General features: G+C 37.5%; 1 protein-coding gene across 1 annotated transcript in view; it reads left to right on the top strand.

The window, feature by feature from the left end:
- The window catches only part of LOC102867769 (chromosome unknown open reading frame, human CXorf22), a 187,476-nt gene extending 160,974 nt beyond the window's left edge, over positions 1-26,502 (top strand). Inside the window, exons 23-28 of the mRNA XM_006881848.1 lie at positions 1,014-1,152; positions 2,776-2,870; positions 3,791-3,855; positions 24,258-24,467; positions 26,061-26,078; positions 26,370-26,502. Coding sequence (XP_006881910.1) covers positions 1,014-1,152; positions 2,776-2,870; positions 3,791-3,855; positions 24,258-24,467; positions 26,061-26,078; positions 26,370-26,502 — 660 coding nt within the window. The remainder of the gene's footprint in view (positions 1-1,013; positions 1,153-2,775; positions 2,871-3,790; positions 3,856-24,257; positions 24,468-26,060; positions 26,079-26,369) is intronic.
- The last annotated feature ends 1,492 nt before the right edge of the window (positions 26,503-27,994 follow it).

Raw genomic sequence — 27,994 nt, 5'->3', positions numbered from 1 at the left:
GCTGCATTCCATTTTCTTGCCATTGAGAATAACACTGCTATAAACATAGGATTACAGATCTCTGTATCTCAGTTCTGAATTCATTGGGGTATATTCCTAGTAGTGGAATAACTGGATAGTAAAGGATTTTTGTGTTCCGCATTTTGAGGAAATGCCAAACTGCCTTCCAAAGTGGTTGTAACATTTTACAGTCCCAGCAGTAGTGCGTGAGAATTCCAATCTCTACACATCTCCAATATTTATTGTTTAGTTTCCTTTTAACTACTGGGTGAGATGGTATCTCATTGTTATTTTGATTTGCATCTCTAATTTTTTTTGTTTGAAATCATTGTCACAGATGTGGTTTCAGTTTGCATTGACTTAATGTGTAATAATCTTGAACATCTTTGTATATGTTGATTTTTACTTGTATTTCTTCTTTTACTGTATTGCCTTTTAGGTTATTTGGTAGCTTGATTTTTAAATTGAGCTTCAAGTATTCACTATGTCTTTTGGATATAAATTTTGTTGGTTTTGTTTTATCAGGATTTTTTCTGTGACTTATAAGTTTATTCTTGTATCTATGCCATTCACTGTTACAGTATTTTAAAATTTCATAAGATCCAATGTCGAGTTCCAACTCATAACAACTCCATACACAACAAAGTGGAGCACTTCTGCGTCATTACTGTGCCATTCTCACAATAGTCTACTTGGTTTTGCACATATGATATTTTCATCTTACAGAGGATCACAACATTATTCCTTAATGTTAATTTTTCAGTTTTTTAGTTTCAGATATGAAGTCTTTGCTTCATTTTCAGTTCAGTAACATATTACAACACACTAATTTGATTAATTATAAATAAGCATTAATATCAAACTAATGGAAAAGAAACAATTATTTTTCAAAATTTGAAAGTGTTGTCACTGTTACAAGACAGTATTTTTTTCTAAATTATTGGAATAACATTTTTCACAGTTAAAATAAATGTCATGTGTCATGAGTGTGATTTAATTTTTTTGTTCCTCAGGTGAAAACCATGGAGTTCATGTTTCATGTAAGAGTTAATTTCATGGATGCTTCAGAAAATTTTCTTAAAGCTAATTCAGATTCTCCACCACCTCAAAAGAGAGAGCCACTTCTCCCTCCGTGTTATGTTCAGGCTACTGGTATGTATGTGAAACACTCATTTTGATTAGGATAGTCTAAAGATCTACATTTGAGCATCTAAGTTTTTAAAAAGTCAGAATGTCATCCTTTATTTCAGAAATAGAAATGCTAGAAAGATGTACTGTTACATGCTTTGTTTATGTAAGATTTAAATGGTGAGTCTCTGATATTGAACTTTATTGATTAATAGTACATGTTTTCAGGTGAATGATTCCTGCTGAAAAGTATAATTTAGAATTAAGAATAAAAGTATTATACTTATTTTGTGGGTAGATTTAAAATATGATAGTACAAAATACAGATTAGTCAAACAAAACAGAGTGAACATATGACTGATATATTCCTGTTATCACCCCATATTTTCAAGTTCCCATTGAACCTTTCCTATTCCTAATTTACGTCTGCCCAATAAACTCTCCTATCCTAGTTATCTCCCCTTTTTCTATCCTCTTCATATCTTGCTCAGTTATCCTTCAATAACAGAATAATAATAATTTTATTCAGAATTTATTTTTACTCCAAAGAAATGAATTATTAAAGGATTAAGTACTTGTAAAGATGAATAATTATGTTACAAGTTTAATTATTATTTCTCTACTCACTTATTTAAATATTTTTCAAGGATAAAACTGTTGAACTCTGTAAACCATACTTTTGTCATGTTTTTATTTTAAATTTCTCTGCTTTATCACATGCTGCTAAATTCCAAGACAAGCAAATACTCTGACAGTGAACAATTTTTTATGACAAATTATTACTTTTACACATAACATTAACAATTTACAATAAGCTTAGCAAAGATAACAATCCTCCCCTAAATAAAATAGTGATGGATGTCAACTCAATTAATAATTGCTGTTACCATTCAGCATGAATGGCTTCACTAAAGTATCACACTAAAGTAATGGTTTTAGGCATAACAGAAATGGTGAGGCTGGTGTGGGATTAGACAGTTTTGATCTGTTATACATACGATTGCTATAAGTTGGAGCCAACTCAACCTATTATCAGCCACAAAATTAAATATACCTGATAGAAGATTATTTCAATACCATGCAAAATCCAGTGTTAGGGTTCACATCTCATTTTGAGCTTCAACAAGGTTAAAACTTCGCCCTCCACCTTGTTTTAAGTTCTCTTTTGGAGCTAAAATAGCTATTGTCTAATTTTGTTTTCTGAATTAGGAAGATGGTAGTTGATGTTAAACAAATTGCCAGAGAGGAAGTTCCTTTGAGTAGTAGGGCAATTCCCTATGGACTGTGTCAACAGAGCTCATGTGAAATGGCTAGATTAGTTAAGCTAAAATACTGTTAACATGTTATTATTTTGAGAAAACCCATCATGGAATTAATTTTAGCTCTATTTTTTTGTCCAGTTTAATCTTAAATGTATTTATTGTACCTTATCACCTAGAGAGTGTTTTACAACCCTCAAACGCCCACAAACTTGGAACTTTGTAGGTGTGGTAAGCCAATATTCTGAAAATATTAAAAAGTAATCATAACAGAAGCAAATATATGAGTGTTTCCTTACCATTTCATGTTAAAAAGTATGCTAAGAAAGATATGTGAATGTATATCTATTACTATTTTACCAACATATTTACTGTTTTGCTCTCACAGTATTGCAGTTACCCCTGCAAGTATCCAGTACTGAATGTGTGTTTGAAATTCCTTTACCTCTGTTTCAGTTTTCTAAAAAAGTCACAAGAACTCAGGTCTGTATATAGAAGTGATACATATTGAAACTGCTTTGTGATAGTGGTTTTCAGTTTGCTGATAATTTTGAAGCATGTATAGGTTGAACTATTTCATATGATGAATTTTTCCCTAAACATTTAAATTTATGCTAATTAGAGCAAGAATATAGACATCATTTAGAAATTGCATTCTCAGAGACAATATTTAAACACATTTAAATGAAATTTTTGTTGTACACATACATGTGTAATAAAAATATTTTAATTTTATATAATAATTCTGCCCTTACTCAGATGGAAAATATGATCTAACTTGATATGTAATATGTGCTATTCATGTAAAGGAATGAAGAAGCAGTAATAAGAAGTGAAAGTTTTCAGCCCTATAGTAAAGTAGATTACTCAATGTCACAACAGTTATCATGCAGGTTACATGTATTTCTGGTAGCATAGTCCTTAAGAGTTGTGCTGATAAGGCAATGAAGATGGCACTCTCCTTCCATGTGATTTATAGCCCTGGAAACCCATGGAAGGGTTACTTCTGAATCAACAGCAATTAATTTGTGTTTCGGGTTTGTTTTTATTTTAAGCATAATGTTAGCAGTTAAAACCCACCCAGTGTCACCACTGAAGAAAAGTCCAAGGATCTGCTTCTGTAAATACTTCATCTGTAAATATTTCTGCCAAGAAAATTCTGCTCTAACACAAGTCACCATGAGTCAGAATCAACAAGTTTGATATTTTGCTTGTTTTTATGAAATAAAACATCATCATTTAATCTTCTTTAAAGTGGAAATCTCTAACTTTTTTCTCAACAAGAATCTACATAGAGAAAAGAACCTATATAGAAGGGAAAAAAAGATACACAAAAGAAGGATACAAATGCACGCATTGCAGGAATTTTTTTTTTATTGAACTGGCACATTTCTGTCTTATAGGATGCTATTCCTGAAATTCCATCAATTTTAAATCTTTGGGGAAAAATTAGCTCTCTGATGTTGAGGTAATTTGGAACAAAATAACTCCATGCATTTCTTAAGCTCAAGGAACTGAAGAACAAAAAAAATCAAACCCCGAGTTGCTATACTTAAGGATGCTTTGGGCTGAATATTAAATGATCCAGGAAGCATTAAAAGAAGATGAAAAAGAGTATACAGAATCACTGTACCTGCAGGAATTGACAGACACAGAAGAATTTCATGAAACAACATATGAGCAAGAGCCTATGGTGATAAAAGAAGTTCAGGCTGCTTTGAAGGAAATGGCAAAAAATAAGGCCCCAGATGGTATACCAATTGACGTATTTCAGCTAACAGATGCTTCCCTGGACGTGTTCACCAAGTTGTGTTAAGAAATTTGGAGGACAATCACTTGGCCGACTGACTGGAAGAGATCTATATTTGTTCACTTTCCAAAGAATGGTGACCCAACAGAGTGTGGAAATTATCAAACAATACATTGATATCATATGCAAGCAAGATTCTGCTGAAGATTATCCAAAAACGACTGGAACAACATATCAACAGAGAACTACCAGAAGTGCAGGCTGGGTTTAGAAGGGGTCATGGTACTAGGAATATTGTAGCTAATGTTAGATGGATTTTGGCTGAAAGCAGGCAGTACCAGAGGAATGTCTATCTATGTTTCATTGATTATGCAACGGTGTTTGACTGGGTACATCATAACAAACTGTGGCTGACTCTGAGAAGAATGGGGATCGTGTTAATGTGAAACCTATACTTGGACCAGGAGGCAGTCATCAGAACAGAGCAAGGAAATACTGCATAGTTCAAAATTGGGAAGGGTGTACGCCAGGAATGTGTCCTATCTCCATACTTTTTCAACCTATATTCAGAACAGATTATTCAGGAGGCTGGGCTCTATGAAGAGAAGAGTGGCATCAGGATTGGAGGAAGATTTATCAGTAATCTGGGTTATGTAGATGACACAACCCTGCTTGCTGAAATTGAGGACCTGAAGTACTTGCTACAGAAGGTCAAGGACTGTAGCCTTCAATATGGATTGAGTTTCAATATCAAGAAAGCAAAGATTCTCACCACTGTGCCACTTGGCAGCATCAGGATGGATGAGGAAGAGACTGAGATTGTTAACAGCTTTAGTTTGTTTGTTTACACAATCAACACTCTTGGCACCAGCAGCCAGGAAATTAAAAGATGCATTGTGATGGGAAAGTCTGTTGTTAGGGACCTCTCCACAGTACTGAAGAGCAATAGTGTCACTCTGGAGACTAAGGTGTGCCTTATACAGGCCATGATCTTCGCAATCACTTGCTATTCATTAGAGCTGGATAATGACTAGGAAGGATAGAAGGAGAATTGATGTCTTTGAGCTGTGGTGTTGGAGAAGAGTATTGAATAGAGCATGGACAGCTAAGAAAATGAACAGATTCATCCTGGAGAGGGTTAAACTGGGCTGCTCCTTGGAGAGAAGGATTCTGAAGCTTTGTCTGACATACTCTCGGCATGCTGCAAGGAGGGACCAGTCCTTGGAGAAGGACGCCATGCTTGAGGGATTGGAGGGACAGCGCAAGAGGGGAAGACCCTCTATGAGGTGGATTGATTCAGTGACTGGGCTAATGGTAGGTGTGTTGGAGACAGTGAGATTATCACAGGATAGAGCAGGATTTAGGGCTGTTGTACATAGGTTTGCTATAAGTTGCAGGCAACTCAACGGCACACAACAACAACAATAACCATGTAATACAAAGTAGAATTATCCCATATGATTTCTAAGGCTATATATCATTATGAGAGCATTTTACCACATTTTTCCCCCCTGTAGAGTGACTGGTGGATTCAAAGCACCAGTTTTTTTCGTTATCAGCCAAGTGTTTGATCACTGCGCATGCCATCAGGGCTCCTTGAAGTAAAAAAAAAAAAATTACACAACAAAGATATCGTCCATTGCGTCTTTAAAAAATTAGTAGAGTTACACATGACATTACAGTTGATAAATAAAAGATTTCTAAGAGAGCTTTGGTGGCCTAGTGGTAAGAAACTGTGTTGCAGTCCTGAAGGCACACATTTCGAGTCCACCAGATGCTCCTCGGGAGAAGTAAGGGGTAGTGTACTCCTGTGCCAGTCAGATCAGATTCCACAATACACAACAAGGAAAAAAAAAGAAAGAGAAAAAAAAGAAAAGATCTCTTTGAAAATAAAATGTATCTGTTCAAAGCAAAAAAAAAAATGCAATGAAATTGGGACAATCAATGTCCATAGTAGCAACAGTCAAAAAATAAAAAGAGATATTTCATTGGAAATATCTGCTCTTTAAAAAAAATAAATAACAATTACATTTATTTATATAAACATCCTGTGGTATGAGGATTATGTGGGGTTTTTTTAGGTTTTTTGTGAACACACATGTTTATTATGGCTTTGTTCACAATAGCAAGGAGTTGGAAACAACCTAAGTGCCCATCAAAAAACAAATGGGTAGAGAAGCTGTGGTATATTCACACAATGGAATACTATGATGCATTGAAAAACAGGAAACTCATGCAATATTATTCAAAATGGGTGGCCCTGAAGGACATTATGCTGAGTGAAGTATCTCGGTCACAAAAGGACAAATACTGCATGGTGCCACTGTTGTAAAGCAGGACTGACCTCGGGGTTGGGAGGAAACTGAGAAGGATGGGCTCAATAATGTATACTGCACTGAAACAGATGAGGGAGAAAACTGTTTAAGATGGAACATTATTAGGTGTTTTTGTCATGACAGGAGTCCAGAACGAAGGCTGTATAGTGGAGTGGACCTGGGGAGAGGGATTGTAAAACAATGAAAGAATTTTTCTTTTACTTTTCCAGGAGGGTAGTGTACTGGGGAGGGGAGGGTTGGGAGGGGAGAAAAGTGCAACAATGAATGAATAGAATTTTTTTTTAAAAAAAGGAAATATCTACTCTTAAGAGGCCCTCTCCAAAGATAATATGCTGAGAAAGGTAGAGGATCAGAGAAAGAGAAAAAGACCCTCAACAAGATGGATTTTCACAATGGGTATAAAAATAGGTTTAAGCATATCAGAGATGGTAAGGATTTTCCAGAATAGGGCAAGGTTCAGATCTATTGTTCACAGGTCACTATAAGCTGTAGTCAACTGGATAGTACCTGACAACAACAAAGAAGTAGGGCTTGGAGAAGGTTAAAAAAATCCATTTTATTCTTTTTTAATGAATATTCACTGAATACCTTTTATGTTGAGCTAGACAGGAAATCATAGTAAACAAACCCTATTTCACAGTAAAATGATTCTTTTGTTGTTTATTTGGAAACTGTAGCATCTTTTATATCTGAGAATATTATATCTAATTTGAGTATGCATAAATGGTCTGGGAAAGTCAAGGGGATTTTGCAAAGACAGTTTACAAAGATGAATAAAATGTTAGCTGTTATGACATATTGATATTTGGAAGAATTGCAAATGCAAAATTAAACTCCTTTACCTGAAAATTTCTCAAGTCATAGAATAACCCATTGCCCTCAAGTTGGTTGTGACTTAGAGTGACCCTCAATAGGAAAAGGATGCCCATCTTTATCCCCCAGAGTGGCTAGAGGATTCAAACTGTTTACTTTAAGTACCATGGCAACAATATATTATCAGTAGGGAAAACTAATATGTCTCACAAAGGTCTAATCCCAGCTTACATTCCCTTTTAGTGGGTGAACTGCATACCATATAATAGGAATTGACCCATAGCTTACCCTCCAGCAGATTTTCAGAGGCAGTTAATTGCACGAAAGTAGAATGCCCATCTTTCTACTGCGGAGCAGCTGATGGACTCGAACTGCGTGCCTTTGAGATTGCAGCATTGCTTCTTGCCACTAAATAAATTAGCATGCTGATATATTATGCTCTGCATAACCAAGGCTTCTTACAGTCTAACAGCCTTCATGCAATTAGCCTTTCCACTGCTAGCTGATCTTCCTCAGAGACAGTGTAGCAGTTGCTTTCAGCCCTTGTAGTTGCAGTCCTAGCTGCAATTTTCTGTAGTTTCCACCAGCCTTGCCTCAGGGTACATCCCAGGCCTGTTGTTGCTGACTCTGCCATAGCATCCCTTCTGGGCACACGCTGCCTTCCCTATTAGAGCCCTTCACCCATGTGGCAGTTCTTTTAGGAAGTACTTCACCTCTTCTCCGATTCTGCTCTCTTTTTTCCTCTATTGCCTTGACTTCTCTTTGCTTCTGTCTCTCTTCTTTCAATGAGGATTCCTGTTACTCTGCATTCTCACTAGTCAGCATGAATATTTTTACTTCTTTTCACCTGAGTCTCTATACTCTGAGTTTTTCCATAGTTATTAATATGCTATGTAGATGGTGGCCTACTGGCCAGAAGTTGTATTGCAATCCCAAAGCCACATGGTTTGAGGTCACCAGCTGCTCTGAAGGAGAAAGATGGGCAATCTCCTCCTGTGTTATTAACTGCCTCAGAAAATCCACTGGAGGGTCAACTGTGGGTCAGTTCTGACTCTACAGTACACAGCAAAAACAACAACAACAGTGCAGGGGAGCTCTGGTGGCCTAGTGGTTCAAATCCAGCAGCAGCTCCACGGAAGAAAGATGAGCAATCTCTTCCTATGTGTTTCACTGCCTTGGAAACCCCTCGGAAGTTCTGCTATGTGTTGGTTTCTATTCAATGGTCCACAAAAACAACATGCTTGAATACGTCTTTGGTTGCCTAAAGGAGGTCTGCTGCCTTTGCGGTTAAAGCATACATTTGCTAATCAAAACATCAATAGTTCAAACCTTCCAGTTGCTCCATGGAAGACTGATGTGACTGTCTGTTTTCATAAAGATTATAGCCTTGGAAACCCTGTTGGACAGTTCTACTCTGACATACAAAGTTGCTTTGAATCAGAACCAACTCCATAATAATGGATTTTTTTGTGTTTAGTTGTTTGATTAGCACATTTTTAGAAAAATTATCTGTAATTTTAGTTAGCACAAGCCCATTAAGTTACTGTAGGATTATAAAAGTAGTATTGCAAAGTTACAATTTTTATAAATTTCTTCTTTTACATTTTTGTGTGATCAGGAACTTATCTTTCACAATATTTGGAAACAAAATGTGCGATGGATTCTAGATCTCGATGACAGCAACCAGCTTCTCAAAGAGGGCATATTCAACATTAGTGCACAGAGCGGATATCTACAGCCAAACGAGAAGTGTACCATCTCTATTGTTTTCTCTCCCAGTAAATACATTTTTTATTATGTTTTTAGAACTTCACCTTAAGCCTTATATATTATTTTATCCTTTGCCCAAAATTCTTAAGATGTCAGTTATATGCTATGTAAACAGTTTTAAGAAGTTTCTTAGAATCTTGTGGTACCTATTTTCAATAGTCATCCTAATATGACTACCAGGGAGGAGAAAAAGAAGAGTGGAAAATTAATTTATAATAAACATTTATTAAGATGAGTGAAAGGAAAGGCACAATGGAATACATGGATGATCGGACATTGTGTGTATTATAATTAATGTTTGTTTTTATTTTCATTTGGTAAAACAATTGAAGATTTTATTTTTTTTAAATCTGTTGCAACTCATCTGAGGTTGGATCTTTGCACAAAAGATTTCTTTCTGCAGCTTCAATACCCTCTCCCCACTACCATTTGTGCATGTCTAGTTCTATTCATAGGGAGCTCTGTCAACCCCCTGGGTAAGGCGTTGCACAGCCAACTTGAAGGTATGTGGTGCAAATCCACCAGTGGCTCCGTGGGAAGAAAATAATCTCCTCTTCTGCAACATACAGCATCCTAAAAACCCAGCAGAAGTTCAGCTATGAATTGGTTCTGATTTGATGGCAATAAGTTTGAGTTTTTTGAGTTTGAATTCTAATCCTAATTTAATGTGATGATTATGAGTTCAAGCTCTAGAAATAAGCCAGGTTTGGATTCTAACTTTTCCATTTATTAGCTTTGATGTCTTAGTCAGGTTGTCTAATATCTTTGTGCCTTGACAGATTTACCTTTTTTTGTAATTTTTAATTTTAATAATTTTAATGAACATTTACAAAACATTTGGAATTTCCATTCATTCATTAGTGTACTTCTCTCCCCGCCCAACACTCCCCACCCAAGTTCACTTATCTCTTTGAAAAGTAAAAGAAAAACTCCGTCCCTGGTAGAAAATCCCCCCGCATCCCTTCCACCACACCAAGTACATTCCAAAATGCAACCTTAATTGTGGACTCTTGTGATAACTGTAAAACCCTATCATATATCGCTTTTAAATTATTCTCTCCCTCATCTGTTTCAGTGAAGTATATACAATTTATCCATATTTTCTCAGTCTTACCACAACCCTGATATCAGTCCCATTTTACAGCAGTGGTATTATGCAGTATTTGTCCTTTTGTGACTGGGATATTTCACTCAGCATAATATTTTCCAGGCTCACGCATTTTAAATAATATTGCATGAGTTCCTTGATTTTCAATGCAGCATAGTATTCCATTGTGTGAATATACCACAGCTTCTCTATCCATTTCTTGATAGACACCTGGGTTGTTTCCAACCCCTTGCTATTGTGAATAAAGCTGCGATAAACATGGGTGTGCATATATCTGCTTGGGTGGCAGTTATGGTCTCTTTGGGATGTATTCCCAGTAGTGGAATTTCTGGGTCAAATGGTATCTCTATTTGCAACTTTTTGAGAAAGCGCCATACCTCCTTCCACAGTGGTTGCACCATTTTATACTCCCACCAACAGTGAATAAGGCTTCCAGTTTCTACACAACCTTGCCAGCATTTGTTGCTTGCTCTTCTGTTAAATTTTGTTATTCTGACTGGGGTGAGATGATATCTAATAGTTGTTTTGATTTGCATCTCTCTTAGAGCTAGGGATTTTGACCATTTCTTCATGTGCTTGTTGACCATCTGAATGTCTTCTTTGGTGAAGTGTCTGTTCATATTCTGTGCCAATTTTTCAATTGGATCATTTACCTTTGTCTTGTTGTGGTGCTCAAGTATTTTATAAATTCTAGATATAAGTCCCTTATCTGACAAGTCATTCCCAAATACTTTTTACCAGTCTGTGGCTTCCCTTTTTACCCTGTTGGAGAAGTTTATGGATGTGCATAGGGGTTTCATTCTTAGAAGGTCCCATTCAGCTATTTTGTCATCTCCTGGTTGTAGGTTTTTCAGGATACTTGGAAGACTGTTTATGTTATGGATTAGGACTACTAGAGTTCTTCCAAGCTTTTCTTTAATGAAGTTTATATTCCTTGGTTTTAGTCCTAGATCCATGATCCACCTTGAGTTGGATTTTCTATATGGAGTGAGGTGTGGATCTTGCTTGAGTCTTCTGCAGATATTTTTCCAATTTTGCTAAAACCATTTGTTAAAAAGGTTGTCGTTTCCCCACTTAACTGATTTCATCTCCTTCTCAAAAATCAGTTGACCATACATAGATGGGCTGATTTCTGGGTTCTCTATTCTATTCCGTTGATCTGTGTGTCTGTCATTGTACCAGTACCATGCTGTCTTAACCACCATGGCAGTGTAGTAGGATTTGAAATCAGGGAGTGAGATGCCTCCTACCTTTTTTCTATTTAAGGAGTGCTCTGCTTATTCGGGGCTTCTTTCCATTCCAAATGAAACTGGAGATTACCTTTTCCATCTCCTTGAGGAATGGGATTGATATTTTTATTGGGATTGTGTTGAATGTGTAAATTGCCTTTGGTAGTATTGCCATTTTCACAATATTGAGTCTTCCTATCCATGAGCAAGGGATATTCTTCCATTTCTCCAGGTTTCTTTTTGTTTCTTGTAGTAATGTTTTGTAATTTTCTTTGAAAGATCCTTTGTGTTTCTGGATACTTACTCCCAAGTATTTAATCTTGTGAATCGCTATTGTGAAGGGTATTTTTCTTAATTCAGCCTCTGTATTCTCTTTGTAGATTAAATCCAACTGATAGAGAAATACAGCTGTAGAGAAATCCAACTGATTTTTGTATGTTGATCTTGTATCCTGCTACTTTGCTGAATTGGTCAACTACGTCCAATAGGTTTCTTGCTGAGTCTTTAGGGTTTTCTAGGTTTACTATCATAGCATCTGCATAGAGAGTACTTTTACCTCCTCTTTGCCAATTTGTATACCTCTTATTTCCTTCTCTTGTCTTATTGCTATCGCTAAGACTTCCAATATTGAATAAGAGAGGCGAGAGTGGGCATCCTTGCATAGCTGCTGTTCTTAAAGGGAATGCCTTTAACCTCCTCTCCATTGAGAACAATGTTGGCTCTCGGGTGTGCATAAATACTTTTTACTATTTTGAAGAAATTCCCCTTTAATCCTATTTTGTTAAGTGTTTTAATCAGGAAAGGGTGTTGGATTTTGTCAAAGGCCTTTTCTGCATCAATTGATAGGATCATGTGGTTCTTTTTCTTTGCTTGACCTTTTTGAAAATCATCTGATCATAAATGTGAGGGTGTCTTTTTGGACATACATTTTTGTTTAATAATATATATCAATCTTTATACCAAAACCACACTGTCTTAAATAATATAGTTTTGAAATCTGGCAGTGAGAGTCCCACACATTATTTCTGTTTTTAAAGATTGTTTTGGTGACTCTTGTTTCCTATGTCTACAGGGGAATTTTAGGATCATCATGTTCACTTCAGAAGAAAAGAGAAACACGTATATATCAATAAAAATTGTCCTCAATGTCCAGATAAGTTTGTGGTGTGTTATCATCTTAACAATTCTAGCTCTAGCAATTATTATGCATCTTTCCATTTATTAGTTAGGTGCTCTTAAATGGACTCATAGTTATCCTATAAATAACAGATCAAAATTTGATGACTTAGTCATCTCACGGTTTCTGTCATGCTCAAGCCCCACTCTGCAGTCACTGTGTCAATCCATCTCCTCGAGTATCGTCCTCTCTTTCACTGACTTTCACTTTCCCAGCATGATGACTTTTGCCAAATTATGTAAGACAGTCCTTCACTATTCTTGGCTCTAAGGAGTACACTGTTTGCACTTCCTTTATAGAGACTAGCACTGCTGACTCAAAGGATTATCCATTCTGGAGGTTGAGATTCTCTAGTGGCTCCTTGGAAGAGAGCTGGACTATCTCCTTCCATGTAATTTGTAGCCTAGAAAACCAGTGAAAGGTCAACTATGAATTGGTTCTGACTTGATGACAATGAAATTTCTTTCTGACTTGAAGAAAAATTAGGGCCAAGTTTATTTAGATATTTAAAAGTAACTTCTAATGCTAACCTTGAGGAAAATGAGAATCCCAGAACACTTAATCGTGCTTATGTGAAACCTATACTCGGACCAGGAAGCAGTCCTCAGAATAGAGCAGGGAAATACTGCATGGTTCAAAATCAGGAAGGGAGTGTGTCAGGGATGTGTCCTGTCTCCATACCTTTTCAATCTATATGCAGAACAGATCATTCAGGAAGCAGGGCTTTATGAGGAGGAATGTGGCCTCAGGATTGGAGGATGACTCATCAACAACCTACGTTATGAAGATGACACAACCTTGCTTGCTGAAACTGAGGAGAACCTGAAGTGCTTGCTGCATAAGAGCAAAGACTATAGTCTTCAATATGGTTTGAAGCTCAACATCTAGAATACAAAGATTCTCCTCACTGGGCTAACTGGCAACACCAGGATAGATGGAGAAGAGATTAAGGGTGTTCAATCAATACTTTTAACACCAGCAGCCAGGAAATTTAAAGACAAATTGCATTGGGAAAGTCTGCTGTCAGGGACCTCTTCAGTGTACTGAAAAGCAATGATGTCTGTCTAGAGATTAAGGTACTCCTGATCTAGGCCATGGTCTTGGTAATTACTTGCTATGCATCAGAAAGCTGGACAGTGACTAAGGATTGCAGAAGGAGAATTGAGAAGAATCTTGGACATACCATGGACTGCCAAGAAAACAAATAGGTCTGCCTTGGAGACGGTGAAACGAAGTTTCTCTTTGTAGGCTAGGATTTTGAGGCTCCATGTCACATATTTTGGGCACGTGACCAAGAGAGACTAGTCCTTGAAGATGGACATTATACTAGGAAGGGTGGAGGGACAATACAGGAGAGGAAGACCGCAGATGAGATAGATTGATACTACAACTGGGGCAATAAGGCTTGATGTGTTGGAATTGGTGAGACTGGCTCAGGACAGGGCAGGGTTGCTATAGGTTGCAGGTGACTTGAAAGCACATAACAACAACAATGAAATCTTTTGACTTTCAGTGTACCAGATTTATAATGCTTTGGTTAATATTTTTTTTCTTTTGTCCAGTTATCTTCTATTTTCTAAGGAGATTAGGGTTTATTTGGTCAAGTGAAAAATTTCTTTGGTAAACAGGAGGGCTGATGAGTGCTTTTAGCCCGCTGGGTTTTTTTTTAAAAAAAGATTTTATTTTATACTGGCTTGCGTACAAAATTCGTATACATTGTCTTTCACACATTCCTTCATCACATTGTATTTCGTACAATCATTCAAAACCTTGTGTTTTATAAAATGAATCACCATTGATCTATGCCCACCTCATCTTTTCAGATCCCCACTGGATCTTTCCAAATTCCTTCACTCCCTCCCTCCAACCATCAAACTCTACCACTTCGTGATCCTCTCTGCCCACTCGCAACCCTCCAGCACCCACCTCTTCCTCCTTAGACCTTCCCTTCATATGCATTTTATTGATTATCCTTCTATTTTTACAATAATGGTCTTATGAAGTATTTGTCCTTATGCAACTAGTTGGTTCATTAGCATAATATTCCCCAGGTTTGTAATATTTTTAAATCATTGCTCCTTAGTGCTACATTTTATTCCATCATGTGAATGTACCACAATTTCTCAATCCATTAATTTGTTGCTGGACCTATACTATTTCCATGGTCTTGTGATTGAATAATGCTGCTAGAAAAATTGGTGTATAAATCTCTATTTGTGTCTCAGTTATATTTTCCTCAGTGTATATGCCTAGCAGTGGAATAGCTGGGTCATATGGAATTTCTATGTTCAGCTTTTTGAGGAAATGCCAAATTGTCTTCCAGAGTGGTTGTCAGAGTTTCTACCTTTCCACATCCTCTCCAACATATATTGCTTTCTGTCCTCTTAAACTTTGCCACTGCTACTGGGGTGAAAGGGTACCTTGTTTTGGTTTGATTTGCATCTCTTGTTGCCAGTGATTTTGAGCATTCCTCCATGTGTCTTTTGGCTATCTAAATAACTTCCTCTGTGAAAACTCTTTCCATGTCTGCTCATTTTGTAACTGGATTGTCAGTAATTTTCTTGTAGAGGTCCTGTAGTATTTTGTAAACTTTGGTTATGACACTCTTGTCTGAGATGGCATTGTCAAATGTTTTTGATTGGGACGCAATATTAAGAAGACAAAGATTCTCACCACTGGACCAATTGGCAGCACCAGGATGGATGGTGAAGAGATTGAGATTGTTTAAAGCTTTAGTCAGCTTGGCTCCACAGTCAACAAACACTCTTGGCACCAGCAGCCAGAAAATTAAATAGACATATGGCGATGAGAAAGTCTTCTGTTAGGGACCTCTCCAAAGTACTGAAGAGTACTGCCTCTGAAAACCCTCCAGAGGGTCAGTGGTTCTGACTCTACGGTAAACAATAACAAAAATCATTCTGTTTTCTCTGGTCTGTCACACAGCCCTGTGCAAATCTCTTCTTAATGCAGCCCCCTTTCATAAGTCTGTTGTTATCGGTTTGTCTATGGAGTTGAGAACCTAAGTTTACCCACTTAAACAGTTTCTGTCCAAGGGGTTTTGTAGACAGACAGTGCCCTTACTAGCACTTCAGTGTGTCATCTGTAGAAGTGAGTCTCTCAGCTGATTGCAGCCCCCTGTCTCAAATTCTGCTGTATTCTTTTGTCAGTAGAATTGCCCCACAGTGGCCCAGATACCCAAATGGAGAAGTTTTAGTACCTGAATGTGCTAGCTCTGGAAGTTCCCTCTTCTGAAGTTTGTTGTCTTCTTGTATGTGATGTGATATGAGCAGACTCCCCAACTTAAGCAGTTTCCATTCAGGGCATTTTGTAGGCAGCTTCCTCACTAGTGGAAATGAGTCTTTTACCTAATTGCAACCCCCCTCTCAAATGCTATTGTCATTTTTGGTCTGTAGGATGGCTCCATGGCAGTCAGGATCCCCAAACAGAAGAGTATTTCTCCAGGGGAATGCCAGGCACTTCTTCCCCAGTTCCTGAATGTGCTGGCTCTGGGACTGACTCTCTCAGCTGATTGCAGTCCCCTCTCCTAGAGTCTGTTGTCCTGTTTTGTCTGTGGTGTGATATGACCAGGTTCCCAACTTAGGCAGTTTCTGTCCAGGAGGTTTTGTAAGCAGCCACTCACCAGCACTTCAGTGTGCCAGCTGTGGAAGTGAGTCTATCACCTGATTGCAGCCCCCTGTTTCAAATTCTATTGTCCTCTTTAGTAAGTAGAATGGCACCCCACAGTGGCTAGAATCCCCATATGGACTAGTTTTTCTCCAGGGAAGTTGCAGACCTCTTCCCACCACCTGAATGTGCTGGCTCTGGGACTGAGTCTCTCATCTGATTGCCTAACCCACTAGTTTAGTTTGTGGTTCATGGTGTCACTTTTGAACACGGTCTAGCATTCTCTAGTCCATTTTCATCTATTGTAATAATAACTTTGATAGCCTTGATCTCTACCAGAACTAATTGGTGTCCTATTATTGGTTTCTAAAATTTTGGCTTGTGTTTACATTCATTAGCTCACATTTTTCTCCTTTTGATATATTCTCTTTGGGGATTGGATCTGAAAATACATTGGCACTTTTTGCAATAGAACCTGTTTTCTGGAATTAACCTTCAGCATCCTAAATTGAGTCTTATTCTTCAACACAAACTACTTAACTACTTTTCCCTCATTCCAGTTGTTCTTGTTGTTGTTAGGTGCCTTTTGGTCAACTACTACTCACAGCAATCCTATGAACAACAGATCAAAATCGTGTCCCATCATCTGCCATGCTCAATCCCATTGCTGCAGTAACTGTTTCATTCCATCATGTTTTCTTCTTTTTCACTGGCCCTCTTTTTTCTTCATTAGCATCCTTTTGCCCCCAAGGATTGGTACCTCCTGGCAACGTACCCAAAGTAGGTGAGATGAAGTTCTACTATTCTTGCCTCTAATGAGCATTCTGGTCACACTTCTCCAGGACAGACTTTGTTCTTCTGGAAGTCTGTTCAAAACTCTTTGGCAATAGTACAGTTCAGATGCACCAGTTCTTCTTTGGTCTTCTTTATTCATTGTCCAACTTTCACATGAAAATCTAAACTTAAATATTCCTTTTCTTTTAGCACATTACTTTCTCAGATGTTTCTAAGGCTCTTTATGTTAGTTGCCAGACTTTGTCTTATATTAAACATGCTAAAGGGATAGACTGTTTTTATTATGACATAGAAAGAAACCAAAAAATTTGGACTATTTTTGTACTACTTTCTAAAGCTAGATTTATTTTTTCCCAATATTGTTGTTGTTAAGTGCTGTTGAGGCACCTGAGACTCATTGCAACCCTATATACAACATCTCTGAAGCTTGACCTGTCCTGAGCCAGTCTCTCTGGCTCCAACACACCTACCCCCCATTGCCCCAGTTAATGTGTCAATAGGTCTCATCCGGACTCTTCCTCTTCTGCACTGCCCCTCCACCTTCCCGAGCACGATGGCCTTCTCCCGGGACTGGTCCCTCCTGGCCACGTCCTCAATGTATGTGAGACAGAGCTTCAAAATCCTAGCCTCCTAGAAGAAATTTAGTTTCACCCTCTCCAAGAAAGACTTATTTGCTTTCTTGGCAGTCCATGCTATATTCAAGGCTCTACTCCAGCACCACAATTCAAAAGCATCAATTGTTTTTTGTCATCCTTAGTCACTGTCCAGCTCTCTGGTGCATACCCAGTAATTGTGAAGACCATTGCGTGGATCAGGTGCACTTTAGAGTGACATTGTTGCTTCTCATTATACAGGAGAGGTCCCTGACAGCAGATTATTTCCATTGCAATTTGTCTTTTGGTTTTTGATTGCTGGTGCCAAGAGTGTGGATTGTGGAGACAAGTAAGCTCTAACTGTTAACGACCTCAATCTCTTCTTCGTCTATCCTGATGCTGCCAATTGGCCTAGTGGTCAGAAGCTTTATTTTCTTGATATAGAGTTTCAATCCACATTGAAGACTATGTAGGCCTTGATCTTCTGCAGCAAGTGCTTCAGGTCCTCCTCAGTTTCAGCAAACAGGGTGGTGTCATCTGCATAACATAGGTTGTTAATGAGTCTTCCTCCAATCCTGAGGCCACATTCCTCCTCATAAAGCCCTGCTTCCTGGATGATGTTCTGCATATAGATTTAAAAGGTATGGAGACAGGATGCATTCCTGACGCACTACCTTCCTGATTTTGAACTATGCAGTGTTTCCCTGCTCTGTTCTGAGGACTGCTTTCTGGTTCAAGGATATGTTTCATATGAGCACAGTCAAGTGTTCTGAGATTCCCATTCTCCTTAAGGTTAGCCACAATTTGTTGTGATCCGCACAATTGTCTTTGCGTGGCCAATGAAACACAGACAGACATTCCTCTGGTACTTTTTGCTTTCTGCCAAGATCTGTCTGACATTGATGACAATGTCTCTAGTGCCCCAAACTCTTCTAAATCCAAATTGTACTTCTTCTGGTAGTTCTTTGTCAATGTGTACTGTTCCAGTCGCTTTTGGATAATCTTCAGCAGGATTTTGCTTGCGTGTGATATCAGTGACATAGTTTGATAATTTCAACACTATGTTGGGTCACATTTTTTTTGGAATGGGAATAAACGTGGATCTTTTCCAGTCAATTGGCCAGGTAGTTGTTAAAAATTTACTTTACGGTAGCATGATATGCAGATATGGATGCACTTTAAACTATTTTTATTTCAACAGCACCAAATTATATATGTTAAGGACTACAGCAGACTAGATCCAGTTGTTGAGTAGTCTAATCTGCTTTACTGATTTGTAATTTCAAATGTATTTTAATATTCAGTAATATTTATATTATCTAAGTTTTGGTGTGAATTCATCTAAAATAACTTCTTTTATTCTTTCCTTTATAATAGATAAGCCTAAAACATATGTGATGAACATCCCTTTGCGTTTGAATGACAATCCACTTTGCTATAAAATGATATGTATTACAGGAGAGATAAAAGTACCAAAGTTATTGTTTAAACCATCATTTGTATGTTTTACTTCTCTGCCTTTGGATATAACAGCTATGATAAATATCGACATTTTACCTAAAAACTATTACAGGTAAATATGTGAAATGGTCGTATTTTTCTTATATACTTTCCTCCACTTTGTTTGTGGCTGTGTTGTATGGCTGGTTACATGGCTAGTGTCTGACAATTTTTGCAGTTAGAAAGAACCATCAAAATGTTGACTATATTTAAATAAAAATTTTTTTTCAATCCACTTAGATTTTATCTGTCTTTAAAAAATAACCAAAGTTAATTTGAAATCTGGTAAGTTGAAATCAAGTGTGTTTTCAGAGACTGTAAATCACATCGAGTCATGATTCAGCATCTTTCTACCACAGAGCTGTTGGTGAACTTGAAATGGCAGAGTTGTACTGCTGTTGGATTAGCAGCACAACTCCCTTCAGATTATGCCATTGAATTTTCTTATTAAGTTTTTTGTTTCTCTTTGTTGTATAAAGTCTACACTTTAAAATGCCATGTATTTTGGGGTTACATGTTACTACAATGTTGTATCATAAACAATACAGATTGGTATGTCAATTTCTGTGGTTCAGCTTTCTAGGCTTATGTCCTCACTGAGGCTTTAAATTGGCAAAAATGAAGGCATAAACTGGAGCTCTGGTCTCATCTGAAACTCCAGATCTCCCAGGTTCTCAGGTTGTTGGCAAAATTAATTTCCTTGCAATTACAGTCTTAACAGCGAACTCTGATGGAGTATTCTGTAGGGAATTACACTGCTGGTCATGCCTCTCTGGCAGTTCAAATCTACCAGCAGCTCCTCAGGAGAAAGATGGGCAATCTCCCTCTTTGCCATTTCCAATTTCAGAACTCCAATAAAGATCAGCTAGGAGTAGTCTATAGGGTGTCACACTGTGGCTCTGACCAAAGGCTGTGCCTCTCTGAAGTTTTTAATCCACCAGCAACTCCACAGGAGAATGATGGGCCATCTCCTTCTGTGTGATTTATAACTTTAGAAACCCAATGAAGCGTCAGATATAAGTTCATTCTGACTTGACTACAATGAATAGAGTTGAGTATTATATAGTTGAGGCCTCATTGATTGTTGTCTACTATCTAGAGTTTACTCATATTTTAGCCCTTTACTTCTCTTATGACAGTATGACATCTTACTCCAGGTCAGGATAGCAGCAGAGTGTCTTTTTTACTTTGTTTCTGAGGTCCAAGAGGTTGTTTTTTGTTTTGGTTACAGAGCTCCAAGAGGATGTTTTGTTTTGTTTTGTTTTGGTGTTTTTTGTTTTTGTTGGGTTTTTGCTCTTTTTTGTTTTTAAGAGCTCACTTGCTTAACTATGTAAGGATCTTTATTATATCTGCAAGGTGTTTCAAAATAAGGACTCTACATTCCACTGCTTTTGAGAAGATCTTGATTAATAACAGCCTTACCTTGGGGTTCTAAGGCTAGAAATCTTGATGGGAAGAGACTTCCCATAGTGGACTAGAACCATTAACTTTTAGATTAGCATCCTGACATGTTATGTACTTCTCTTCCAAAACTAAAATACTAGAACCAAAATAAGAATTGTTTTTGTAAAAAAAAAGCATTGTTTTTGGTGCAAGTTAGAACTTATCCATAGCTGACCCTCCAGTGAGTTTTCAGTCAGTTAATTGCATAGGAAGCAGATTGCCCCTCCTTTTCCAGTGGAACGACTGGTGGATTTGACCATATGGCTCCAGGATTGCAGCAGTTTCTTACCACTAGGTTACCAGAGCTCCCTAAAATAAGAATAGGAATGCAAAAATCTCTGGCTTTGTTGAGTGACTCTTACTTCACTATGCTGAATATGTGACTTTGGATAAAATTTCCAACCTTTCTGAGCCTTTGTTTATAAACAAAATGGTAAGATTGGTGTAGAATGAAATTTAATGTCAATCTCTTCCATATATGATAGGGGCTCTGGTGGCATAGTGATTAAAACACTTAGTTGCCAACCAAAATGTCACTGCTAACTCAAAGGCTGTGCTTCTCTGAAGGTTTGAATCCACTAGCCACTCCATGGGAGATATATATAGCAGTCTGTTTCTACAAAGATTAAAGCCTTGAGAATCCTGGCTTCCCAAAGGTTGGCAGTTCAAATCTACCCAGAGATGCCTTCGACGAATGTTCTGATCTATTTCTAAAGACTGGCACAGTTTAACATATTTGTAGTCACAATCAGTCAGAGTCAACTCCAAGGCAATTGACTGGTATCTTATAAGAAAAAATGAACCTGTTAGTTAAATACGAAATGGTAATGGATTAAGTTTCAAAAAGAAAATATTTTGTTAGAAAACATTGTTGTCATGGGTTGTTTTGGTCAGAAAAATTAGTGTAAAGTTTGATTTAATATTTTAATCTTTAAATTTACATATTAATGTATAAAGATTTAAAAAAACACTTCAAGTCAAAAGTCGTCTTGCACAAGACAAAAGGAGGACTATAGAGATGATGCAACTCAATCCTCTCATTATGTATTCGTAAAGTCTATGGCATTAATGATTCATCTCATTAGATTTAGATTATCAGCAATAGATTTGAGATCAAGCCTGCCTTTTTAAATTACTCTTCTATATTTTATCCAATTCACCATATTTAATTTTTCTAATTAGTTCAATACTCTTTATTCATTATAAAATAATAATTCTTGTTGTGTTGTTTTGTGCCATCAAGTCATTTGTTTCTCATAGCGACCCTATGTACAACAGCCCTAAACTCTGCTTTATCCTGTGCCAATTTTACTATCTCTTACACACTTACCCTATATCCCTAGTCACTGAATCAGTCCATCTCATGGAGGGTCTTCCTCTCTTGCGCTGTCTCTCTACCCTCCCAAGAGTGACGTCCCTCTCCAAGGACTGATCCTTCCTTGCAACATGTCCAGAGTATGTCAGATGAAGGTTCAGAATCCTTGCCTCCAAGGAGCAGCCTGGGTTCACTCTCTCTACGACGAATCTGTTCTTCTGCTAGCGGTCCCTGGTATATTCAATACAGCACCACAGCTCAGAGGCATCAATTCTTCTAGCATAGCTAATCATTGTTCAGTTTTCTGATGCATAGCAAGTAATTGCAAAGACTATGGCCTGGATCAGGCACACCTTATTCTCCATACTGACATCTTTGCTCTTCAGTACTTTAGAGAGGTCTTTTAATTTCCTGGCTTTTGGTAGCAAGAGTGTTGATTGTGGAGCCAAGCAAATTAAGCTGTTAACAGTCTCAACCTCTTCACCATCCAGGAAATATTTATAATACTTATCATTTACTGAAGGAAAATACATATATAAGAAATCAGACAAAATAACATAGTTAAATAGAGAACACTAAAGAATTCTTGAATATAAATTACGTTTAAAACTAAGTACTACATATATTACTTAAAATAAGAAATACTTTAGGTTTGTGAAAGAATTATGTTATGTTGTTGTTATGTGCCATCGAGTCGCTTGTGACTCATAGCGACCCTATGTACAGTAGCCCTAAACTCTGCTCTATCCTGTGCCAATCGTACTGCCTCTGACACACCCATCCCAATTACCCTCCACCCTCCCAAGCATGATGTCCCTCTCCAAGGACCGGTCTCTCCTTACAACATGTCCAAAGTATGTCAGACGAAGCCCCAGAATCCTTGCCTCCAAGGAGTAGCCTGGTTTAACCCTCTCCAGGATGAATCTGTTTGTTTTCTTAGCAGTCCATGGTACCCTCAATACTCTTCTCCAGCACCACAGCTCAAAGGCATCAATTCTCCTTCTGTCTTCCCTGGTCATTGTCCAACTCTCTGATGCATAACAAGTGATTGCAAAGACCATATCCTGATATGTAAATATTAAGTTGCCTCTTCAAGAAGTAAAAAAAAAGTAGTGATTGAAAAATGATACATGTTGTTTCAGATGTATGTAAGTGTACATGCAGATGTATGCTTACACAGTATTCAAATTTTTAAAAACTAAGCTTGTAAAGATCTGTTACTCTTATTTACATCACATATATTAAAGCTTTATCTTTTAACATTGTAATTTTTGAGCACTTTATTTCACTGCCAACCCAATGGCCACATTATCTTTCATGACTCTTTGAGAAAAAGAAGAGTAATCTCTTAAACCCAACAGAGGGTCAGCTATCAGTTGGTTCCATCTCAGTGAAAATGAATTAGTTTGTTATTGTCAGAATTTACTTTGTTGTTGTTCTGTGCTGTTGAGTAGCTTGCGACTCTTAGTGACCCTATGTACAACCGCCCTAAACCCTGCTCTGTCCTATGCCAATCTCACTATCTCTGACACACCCACTCTCATTACCCCAGTCACTGAATCAGTCCATATCATTGAAGGTCTTCCTCTTTTGTGCTGTCCCTTCACCTCCTACGCATGACATACCTCTCCAAGGACTGGTCCCTCCTTGAAACATGTCCAAAGTATGTCTTTAAGGATTTCAATGTTTGAGTGTAGTTAAAAGCGCAGTATATTTAGGGTAGGTATTACAGGCCATGGTCTTTGCAATCACTTGTTATGCATCAGAGAGTTGGATAATGACTAGGGAGGATAGAAGGAGAACTGATGCTTTTGAGCTGTGGTGCTGGAGAAGAGTATTGAATGTACCATGGACTGCCAAGAAAACAAACAGATTCATCCTAGAGAGGATTAAACCAAGCAACTTCTTGGAGGCAAGGATTCTGGGGCTTCATCTGACATACTTTGGACATGTTGCCAGGAGGGACGGGTCCTTGGAGAGGGACGTCATGCTTGGGAGGGTGGAGGAACGGCGCAGGAGGGGAAGACCCTCTGTGAGATGGATTGATTCGGTGACTGGGGTAATCGGGATGGGTGTGTCGGAGGCAGTGCGATTGGCACAGGATAGAGCAGGGTTTAGGGCTGTTGTGCATAGGGTAGCTATGAGTCGCAAATGACTCGACGGCACATAACAACAACAACAGCAGCAACATTTGATTTTTCCTTTTTTATCCTTCTTATGCAGTTCATAGTTAATGAATATACTATCAATTTTATATTGTCATCATAAAATAAGAGATGATATGAAGAAATTTGATAATTTGATAAATAGATGTATTATTGTTTTACGTTTTTATAAACAAACAAGTATACATTTAAAATAATTTATTGCAGTTATTTTGAGCTAAAATAATTTTCTCTCTCCTAAATTTTAAACAGGGATTCAAAAATAAATGTCCAGATCGTCACAAAGACACTCAGTCAAGATAATGAGAATATCCCTCTTACTGTATCGTTTCCAAATGGCAACTTTATTGAAGGCTCTTGCAAGGGAATTAATCCCATGCTTACCTGCCAGCTTAAGTTTACACCATTTAAACCTGTGTCATTTTTTGTCCATATCCTTTTTGGGGACAACAGCAATAACTGGTAAGATGTGTACATGCTGATTATGTTGGATCTAACAATGAAGAACCATAGGTTTATGTATTAAACCATTGAAAAATATTAAGAGACATAAGAAGTAACATATTTGGCTATAAAGAGTTTTGGGAAAGTTCAAAATGTAATTTTGCTCACAGGACACACAGCATAAGAGGGTTATTAACGTGGTTTCTGAATCTGAGCTGTTTGATTTAGAATTTTTATTTTTGTCAACTTTGGTGGCTATGTCACCTTGTGATATTTTAGTATCCTTAACTGAAAACAGAATAATTGAAAAACTGTATTTTCCTTGGTAGTGAAAAATTGAGTTAATAATTACTGAGAAATTACCATGACCTGCCATTTTTCAAATTGTCCTCACTTCAACACCAGCTGACATATATTAAAACCTTGCTCTATAGGTTAACTATGGCTTCAATCGGTTCCATGGGAGAAAGATGGCCAACCTCCTCCCATGTCATTTACTCCCTCTGAGAACCAGCTGCAGAATGAGCTATGGGTCAGTTCCAACTTGATGGCATACAACAACAACAACACAGCTGGTTTATCTATCTGTCCATCTGCCTATCTCTCTACTTATTTAGTAGTACATTGCCAGGCCTTTCTTCCAAAATGCTTCTAGGTTAATTTGAACTTTCAACCTTTTGGTCAGTAGCCAAGTGGCTCCACATTTGGCCAGCCAGGAACTCCACTTGATGTTCATTGCAGAAGAAGAAATAGTGAATGATAGTGACAGACCTAGTGGCCAGAAGCTGCACTACAATCCCAAAGACACACTGTTTGAGGGCACCAGCTGCTCCACTGGAGAAGAATGAGAAGTCTCCTCTCATGGGATTAACTGCCTCTGAAAATTTGCCAGAGGGTCAGCTATGGGTCAGTTCCAACTATACAGTACACCACCAACCCGACACCCCCCATGGGTCGAGCTGTTTTCTTCACTTTAGAACTGGATTCTTGAAAACTGGGTATTTTTTACTATAATTTTAATGGAGAAAGATCGCTGTGGTACCACTGGGTGGGTTCAAATCTACAGACGTTAAGTTAGCTGTGGAGTGAAAATTGTTTGCCCCATCCAGGGTCATTAACCTACACATACTCATTTTGTTCAGGTGATTCCAACTCATAGTGATACTGTGGAATAGAACCAGGTCATCAGGTACCAGTTATCAGCTGAGATGTCTACATTGTATTTCTAACCAGTTGGGCCCCTCTTCCTTCCAAATGTTGTTGACTCTGTCAAGTCGAACATGACTCATAGTAACCCTATGAACATAAGGCTTCTCTATAACAACTGTTGTTTACCAAAGTTCATAGTTTCCAGAGGCATGTTGTTTAGGAAGAGGATGCCACTCTTGCTTCCAAATGAGGGAATTTTAAATTGCTTGACTTAAGAACCCTTAAAAACCACTACTAAGTAGAAAACTCCCAAAAATATTTTTAGTGATTTAGTGAAGAAATTATATGACTATCATGTTTAACCCATGATTCAAATAAGCCTAAAAGTTATTTCAAAATTGCCCTGTGTGAATCAAAGGTGGTAATAGAAACTACTCATTAATTTTGTTTGTCTTATTTTAGTTTCCAGAGTCAAACAAAGTAAGTGCTTTTATTTTTATCTTAGAGTGAAAGTTATAAGTAACATGTTACTAGGACAATCTTAGATTTTTTGAAATCATTTTTGACATTGTATAAAATAATTTGTGATAAAGTTAATATATTCAGGTACTCACCAAAGAAATATGTATGTAAACTACTAAAATGAGATTTTCTAACTGTGACGATTTTCTCTCATTTAATAATCAATAAGAATGACTGTTTAGATGTTGAGGCAGTTTATGATCTGAGACTGTAAAATGTAGTAATTCTGTACCCAAACTTTGTTATTAGAACACTCTTGATAAAAGTTATTTCCACACCTCCTCAGTCTACCTATGTTCTCTTAGTGACGTCTGGATCTGAGTTCTTTGTGCAATCTAAAGAAGGTATTGCAATCACAACCATTGGTGATGAAAACCTCTAGTAACAATAAAAAGTTGTCCTTAAAAAAAAGACCCTTAAAAATACTGTCATTGAGTATAAAACAATTCCTACCTGACTCTCTAGTGGACTTTCAGAGGCTACAAATTGCATAGAAGAATACCAATCTTTCTCCTTTGGAGTAGTTGGTAGATTTGAATTGCTGACCTTAAGGTTGACAGTGTAATTCCCTGCACACAAGGCCATCAGAGCTACCTTGCTTCTAGACAAAGGTTTTGAGTTTTGTTCATATGTTGGAATCACCTGGAGCGATTTAGAGACTCTGATGGTGTTTATGGCACCTAAAAACTCTGAAATTGATACAGAAGATGATAAAAAACCAAACCAAACCCAACCCACTGCCATTGAAAATGTTCAGTCTTAGTGATAATCAGTTTCCAAAGTTGTGCATCTTTACTGAAGGAGATGGCTCATATTTCTCCTGAGGAGACTCTGGTGAACTTGAACTGCCTACCTTTCAATGAGCAGTCATTGTGCACTGCTGTCCCAGGGCTCCTTGGAGATGATATTAATGTTGAAACTTTTGCATACTCCTCAGATGGTTCTAATGGGAAGTCAGATATGATAGTGCTTACTCTAGACAATTGAATATGTCTCACCTGGAGCTTCTAAAAATAGAGCCTAAGCCACAGAGTTGCTGATGTAGTAAGTTTGGGATGAGTCCTGGAAATTTTCATTTCTTAAATTGTTGTTGTTATGTGCTATCTAGTCAACTGAACACAGTTCATAGCAACCCTATGCAAAAAAGCTCTGAACCCCGACCTATCTTAAGCCAATCTCACTGTCCCTGACACACCTACTCTCATTAATCCAGTTATTATGTCATTTCATCTCATCTGGAGTCTTTCTCTCCTATATTGTCCCTCCATCCTTCCAAGCATCATGTTCTTCTGCAAAGACTGTGTACTACGGAATCAGTTTCTTTCTTTTAAAAATATCACCAACTGATTCACATGTTAGTAAAAAATTGGAAAGTAAAGGGCCAAAGCAGTCCAAAAAGAAAGAAAAAAACATGTCATCCAAACTTATTAAACATTATTCTTTGGAGATGGACATCATGATTAGAAAGGTCAGCAAAAGAGAAGAAGAACCTCGATGGGATAGATTGACACAGTGACTATAGCAATAGGCTCAGATATGTCAGAAATAATGAAGTTGGCACAGGATAGGATAGGGTTCAGATCTGTTGTTCATAGGGTTACTATGATTCATATTTAACTCAGTAGTAACTGACAGCAACACAATAATACATTGAAGGGGAATCTCTAAACTAGACACCTGTATTTATAATCTTTGATGTAACTAAAAATTCTCTTTGTGTGCTCTTAACAAAATGTAAAAACAAACTTTATCTAGCATTATCCTTTCATCAACACAGTGTATACTCTCTGAATTATTGGAAGAGGAACCAGAAATACAACTAGATGTTACCTTTTGTATTTTCCTTTTTTTATTTTATTTTTTTTTACAATTTT

Source organism: Elephantulus edwardii, unplaced genomic scaffold, assembly GCF_000299155.1.
Source record: "Elephantulus edwardii isolate Elephantulus edwardi_28Jun2011 unplaced genomic scaffold, EleEdw1.0 scaffold00016, whole genome shotgun sequence".
NCBI classification, from domain to species: Eukaryota; Metazoa; Chordata; class Mammalia; order Macroscelidea; family Macroscelididae; genus Elephantulus; species Elephantulus edwardii.
Note: the sequence above shows the minus strand (reverse complement) of the source record. Positions and strands in the feature narration are given on the sequence as shown.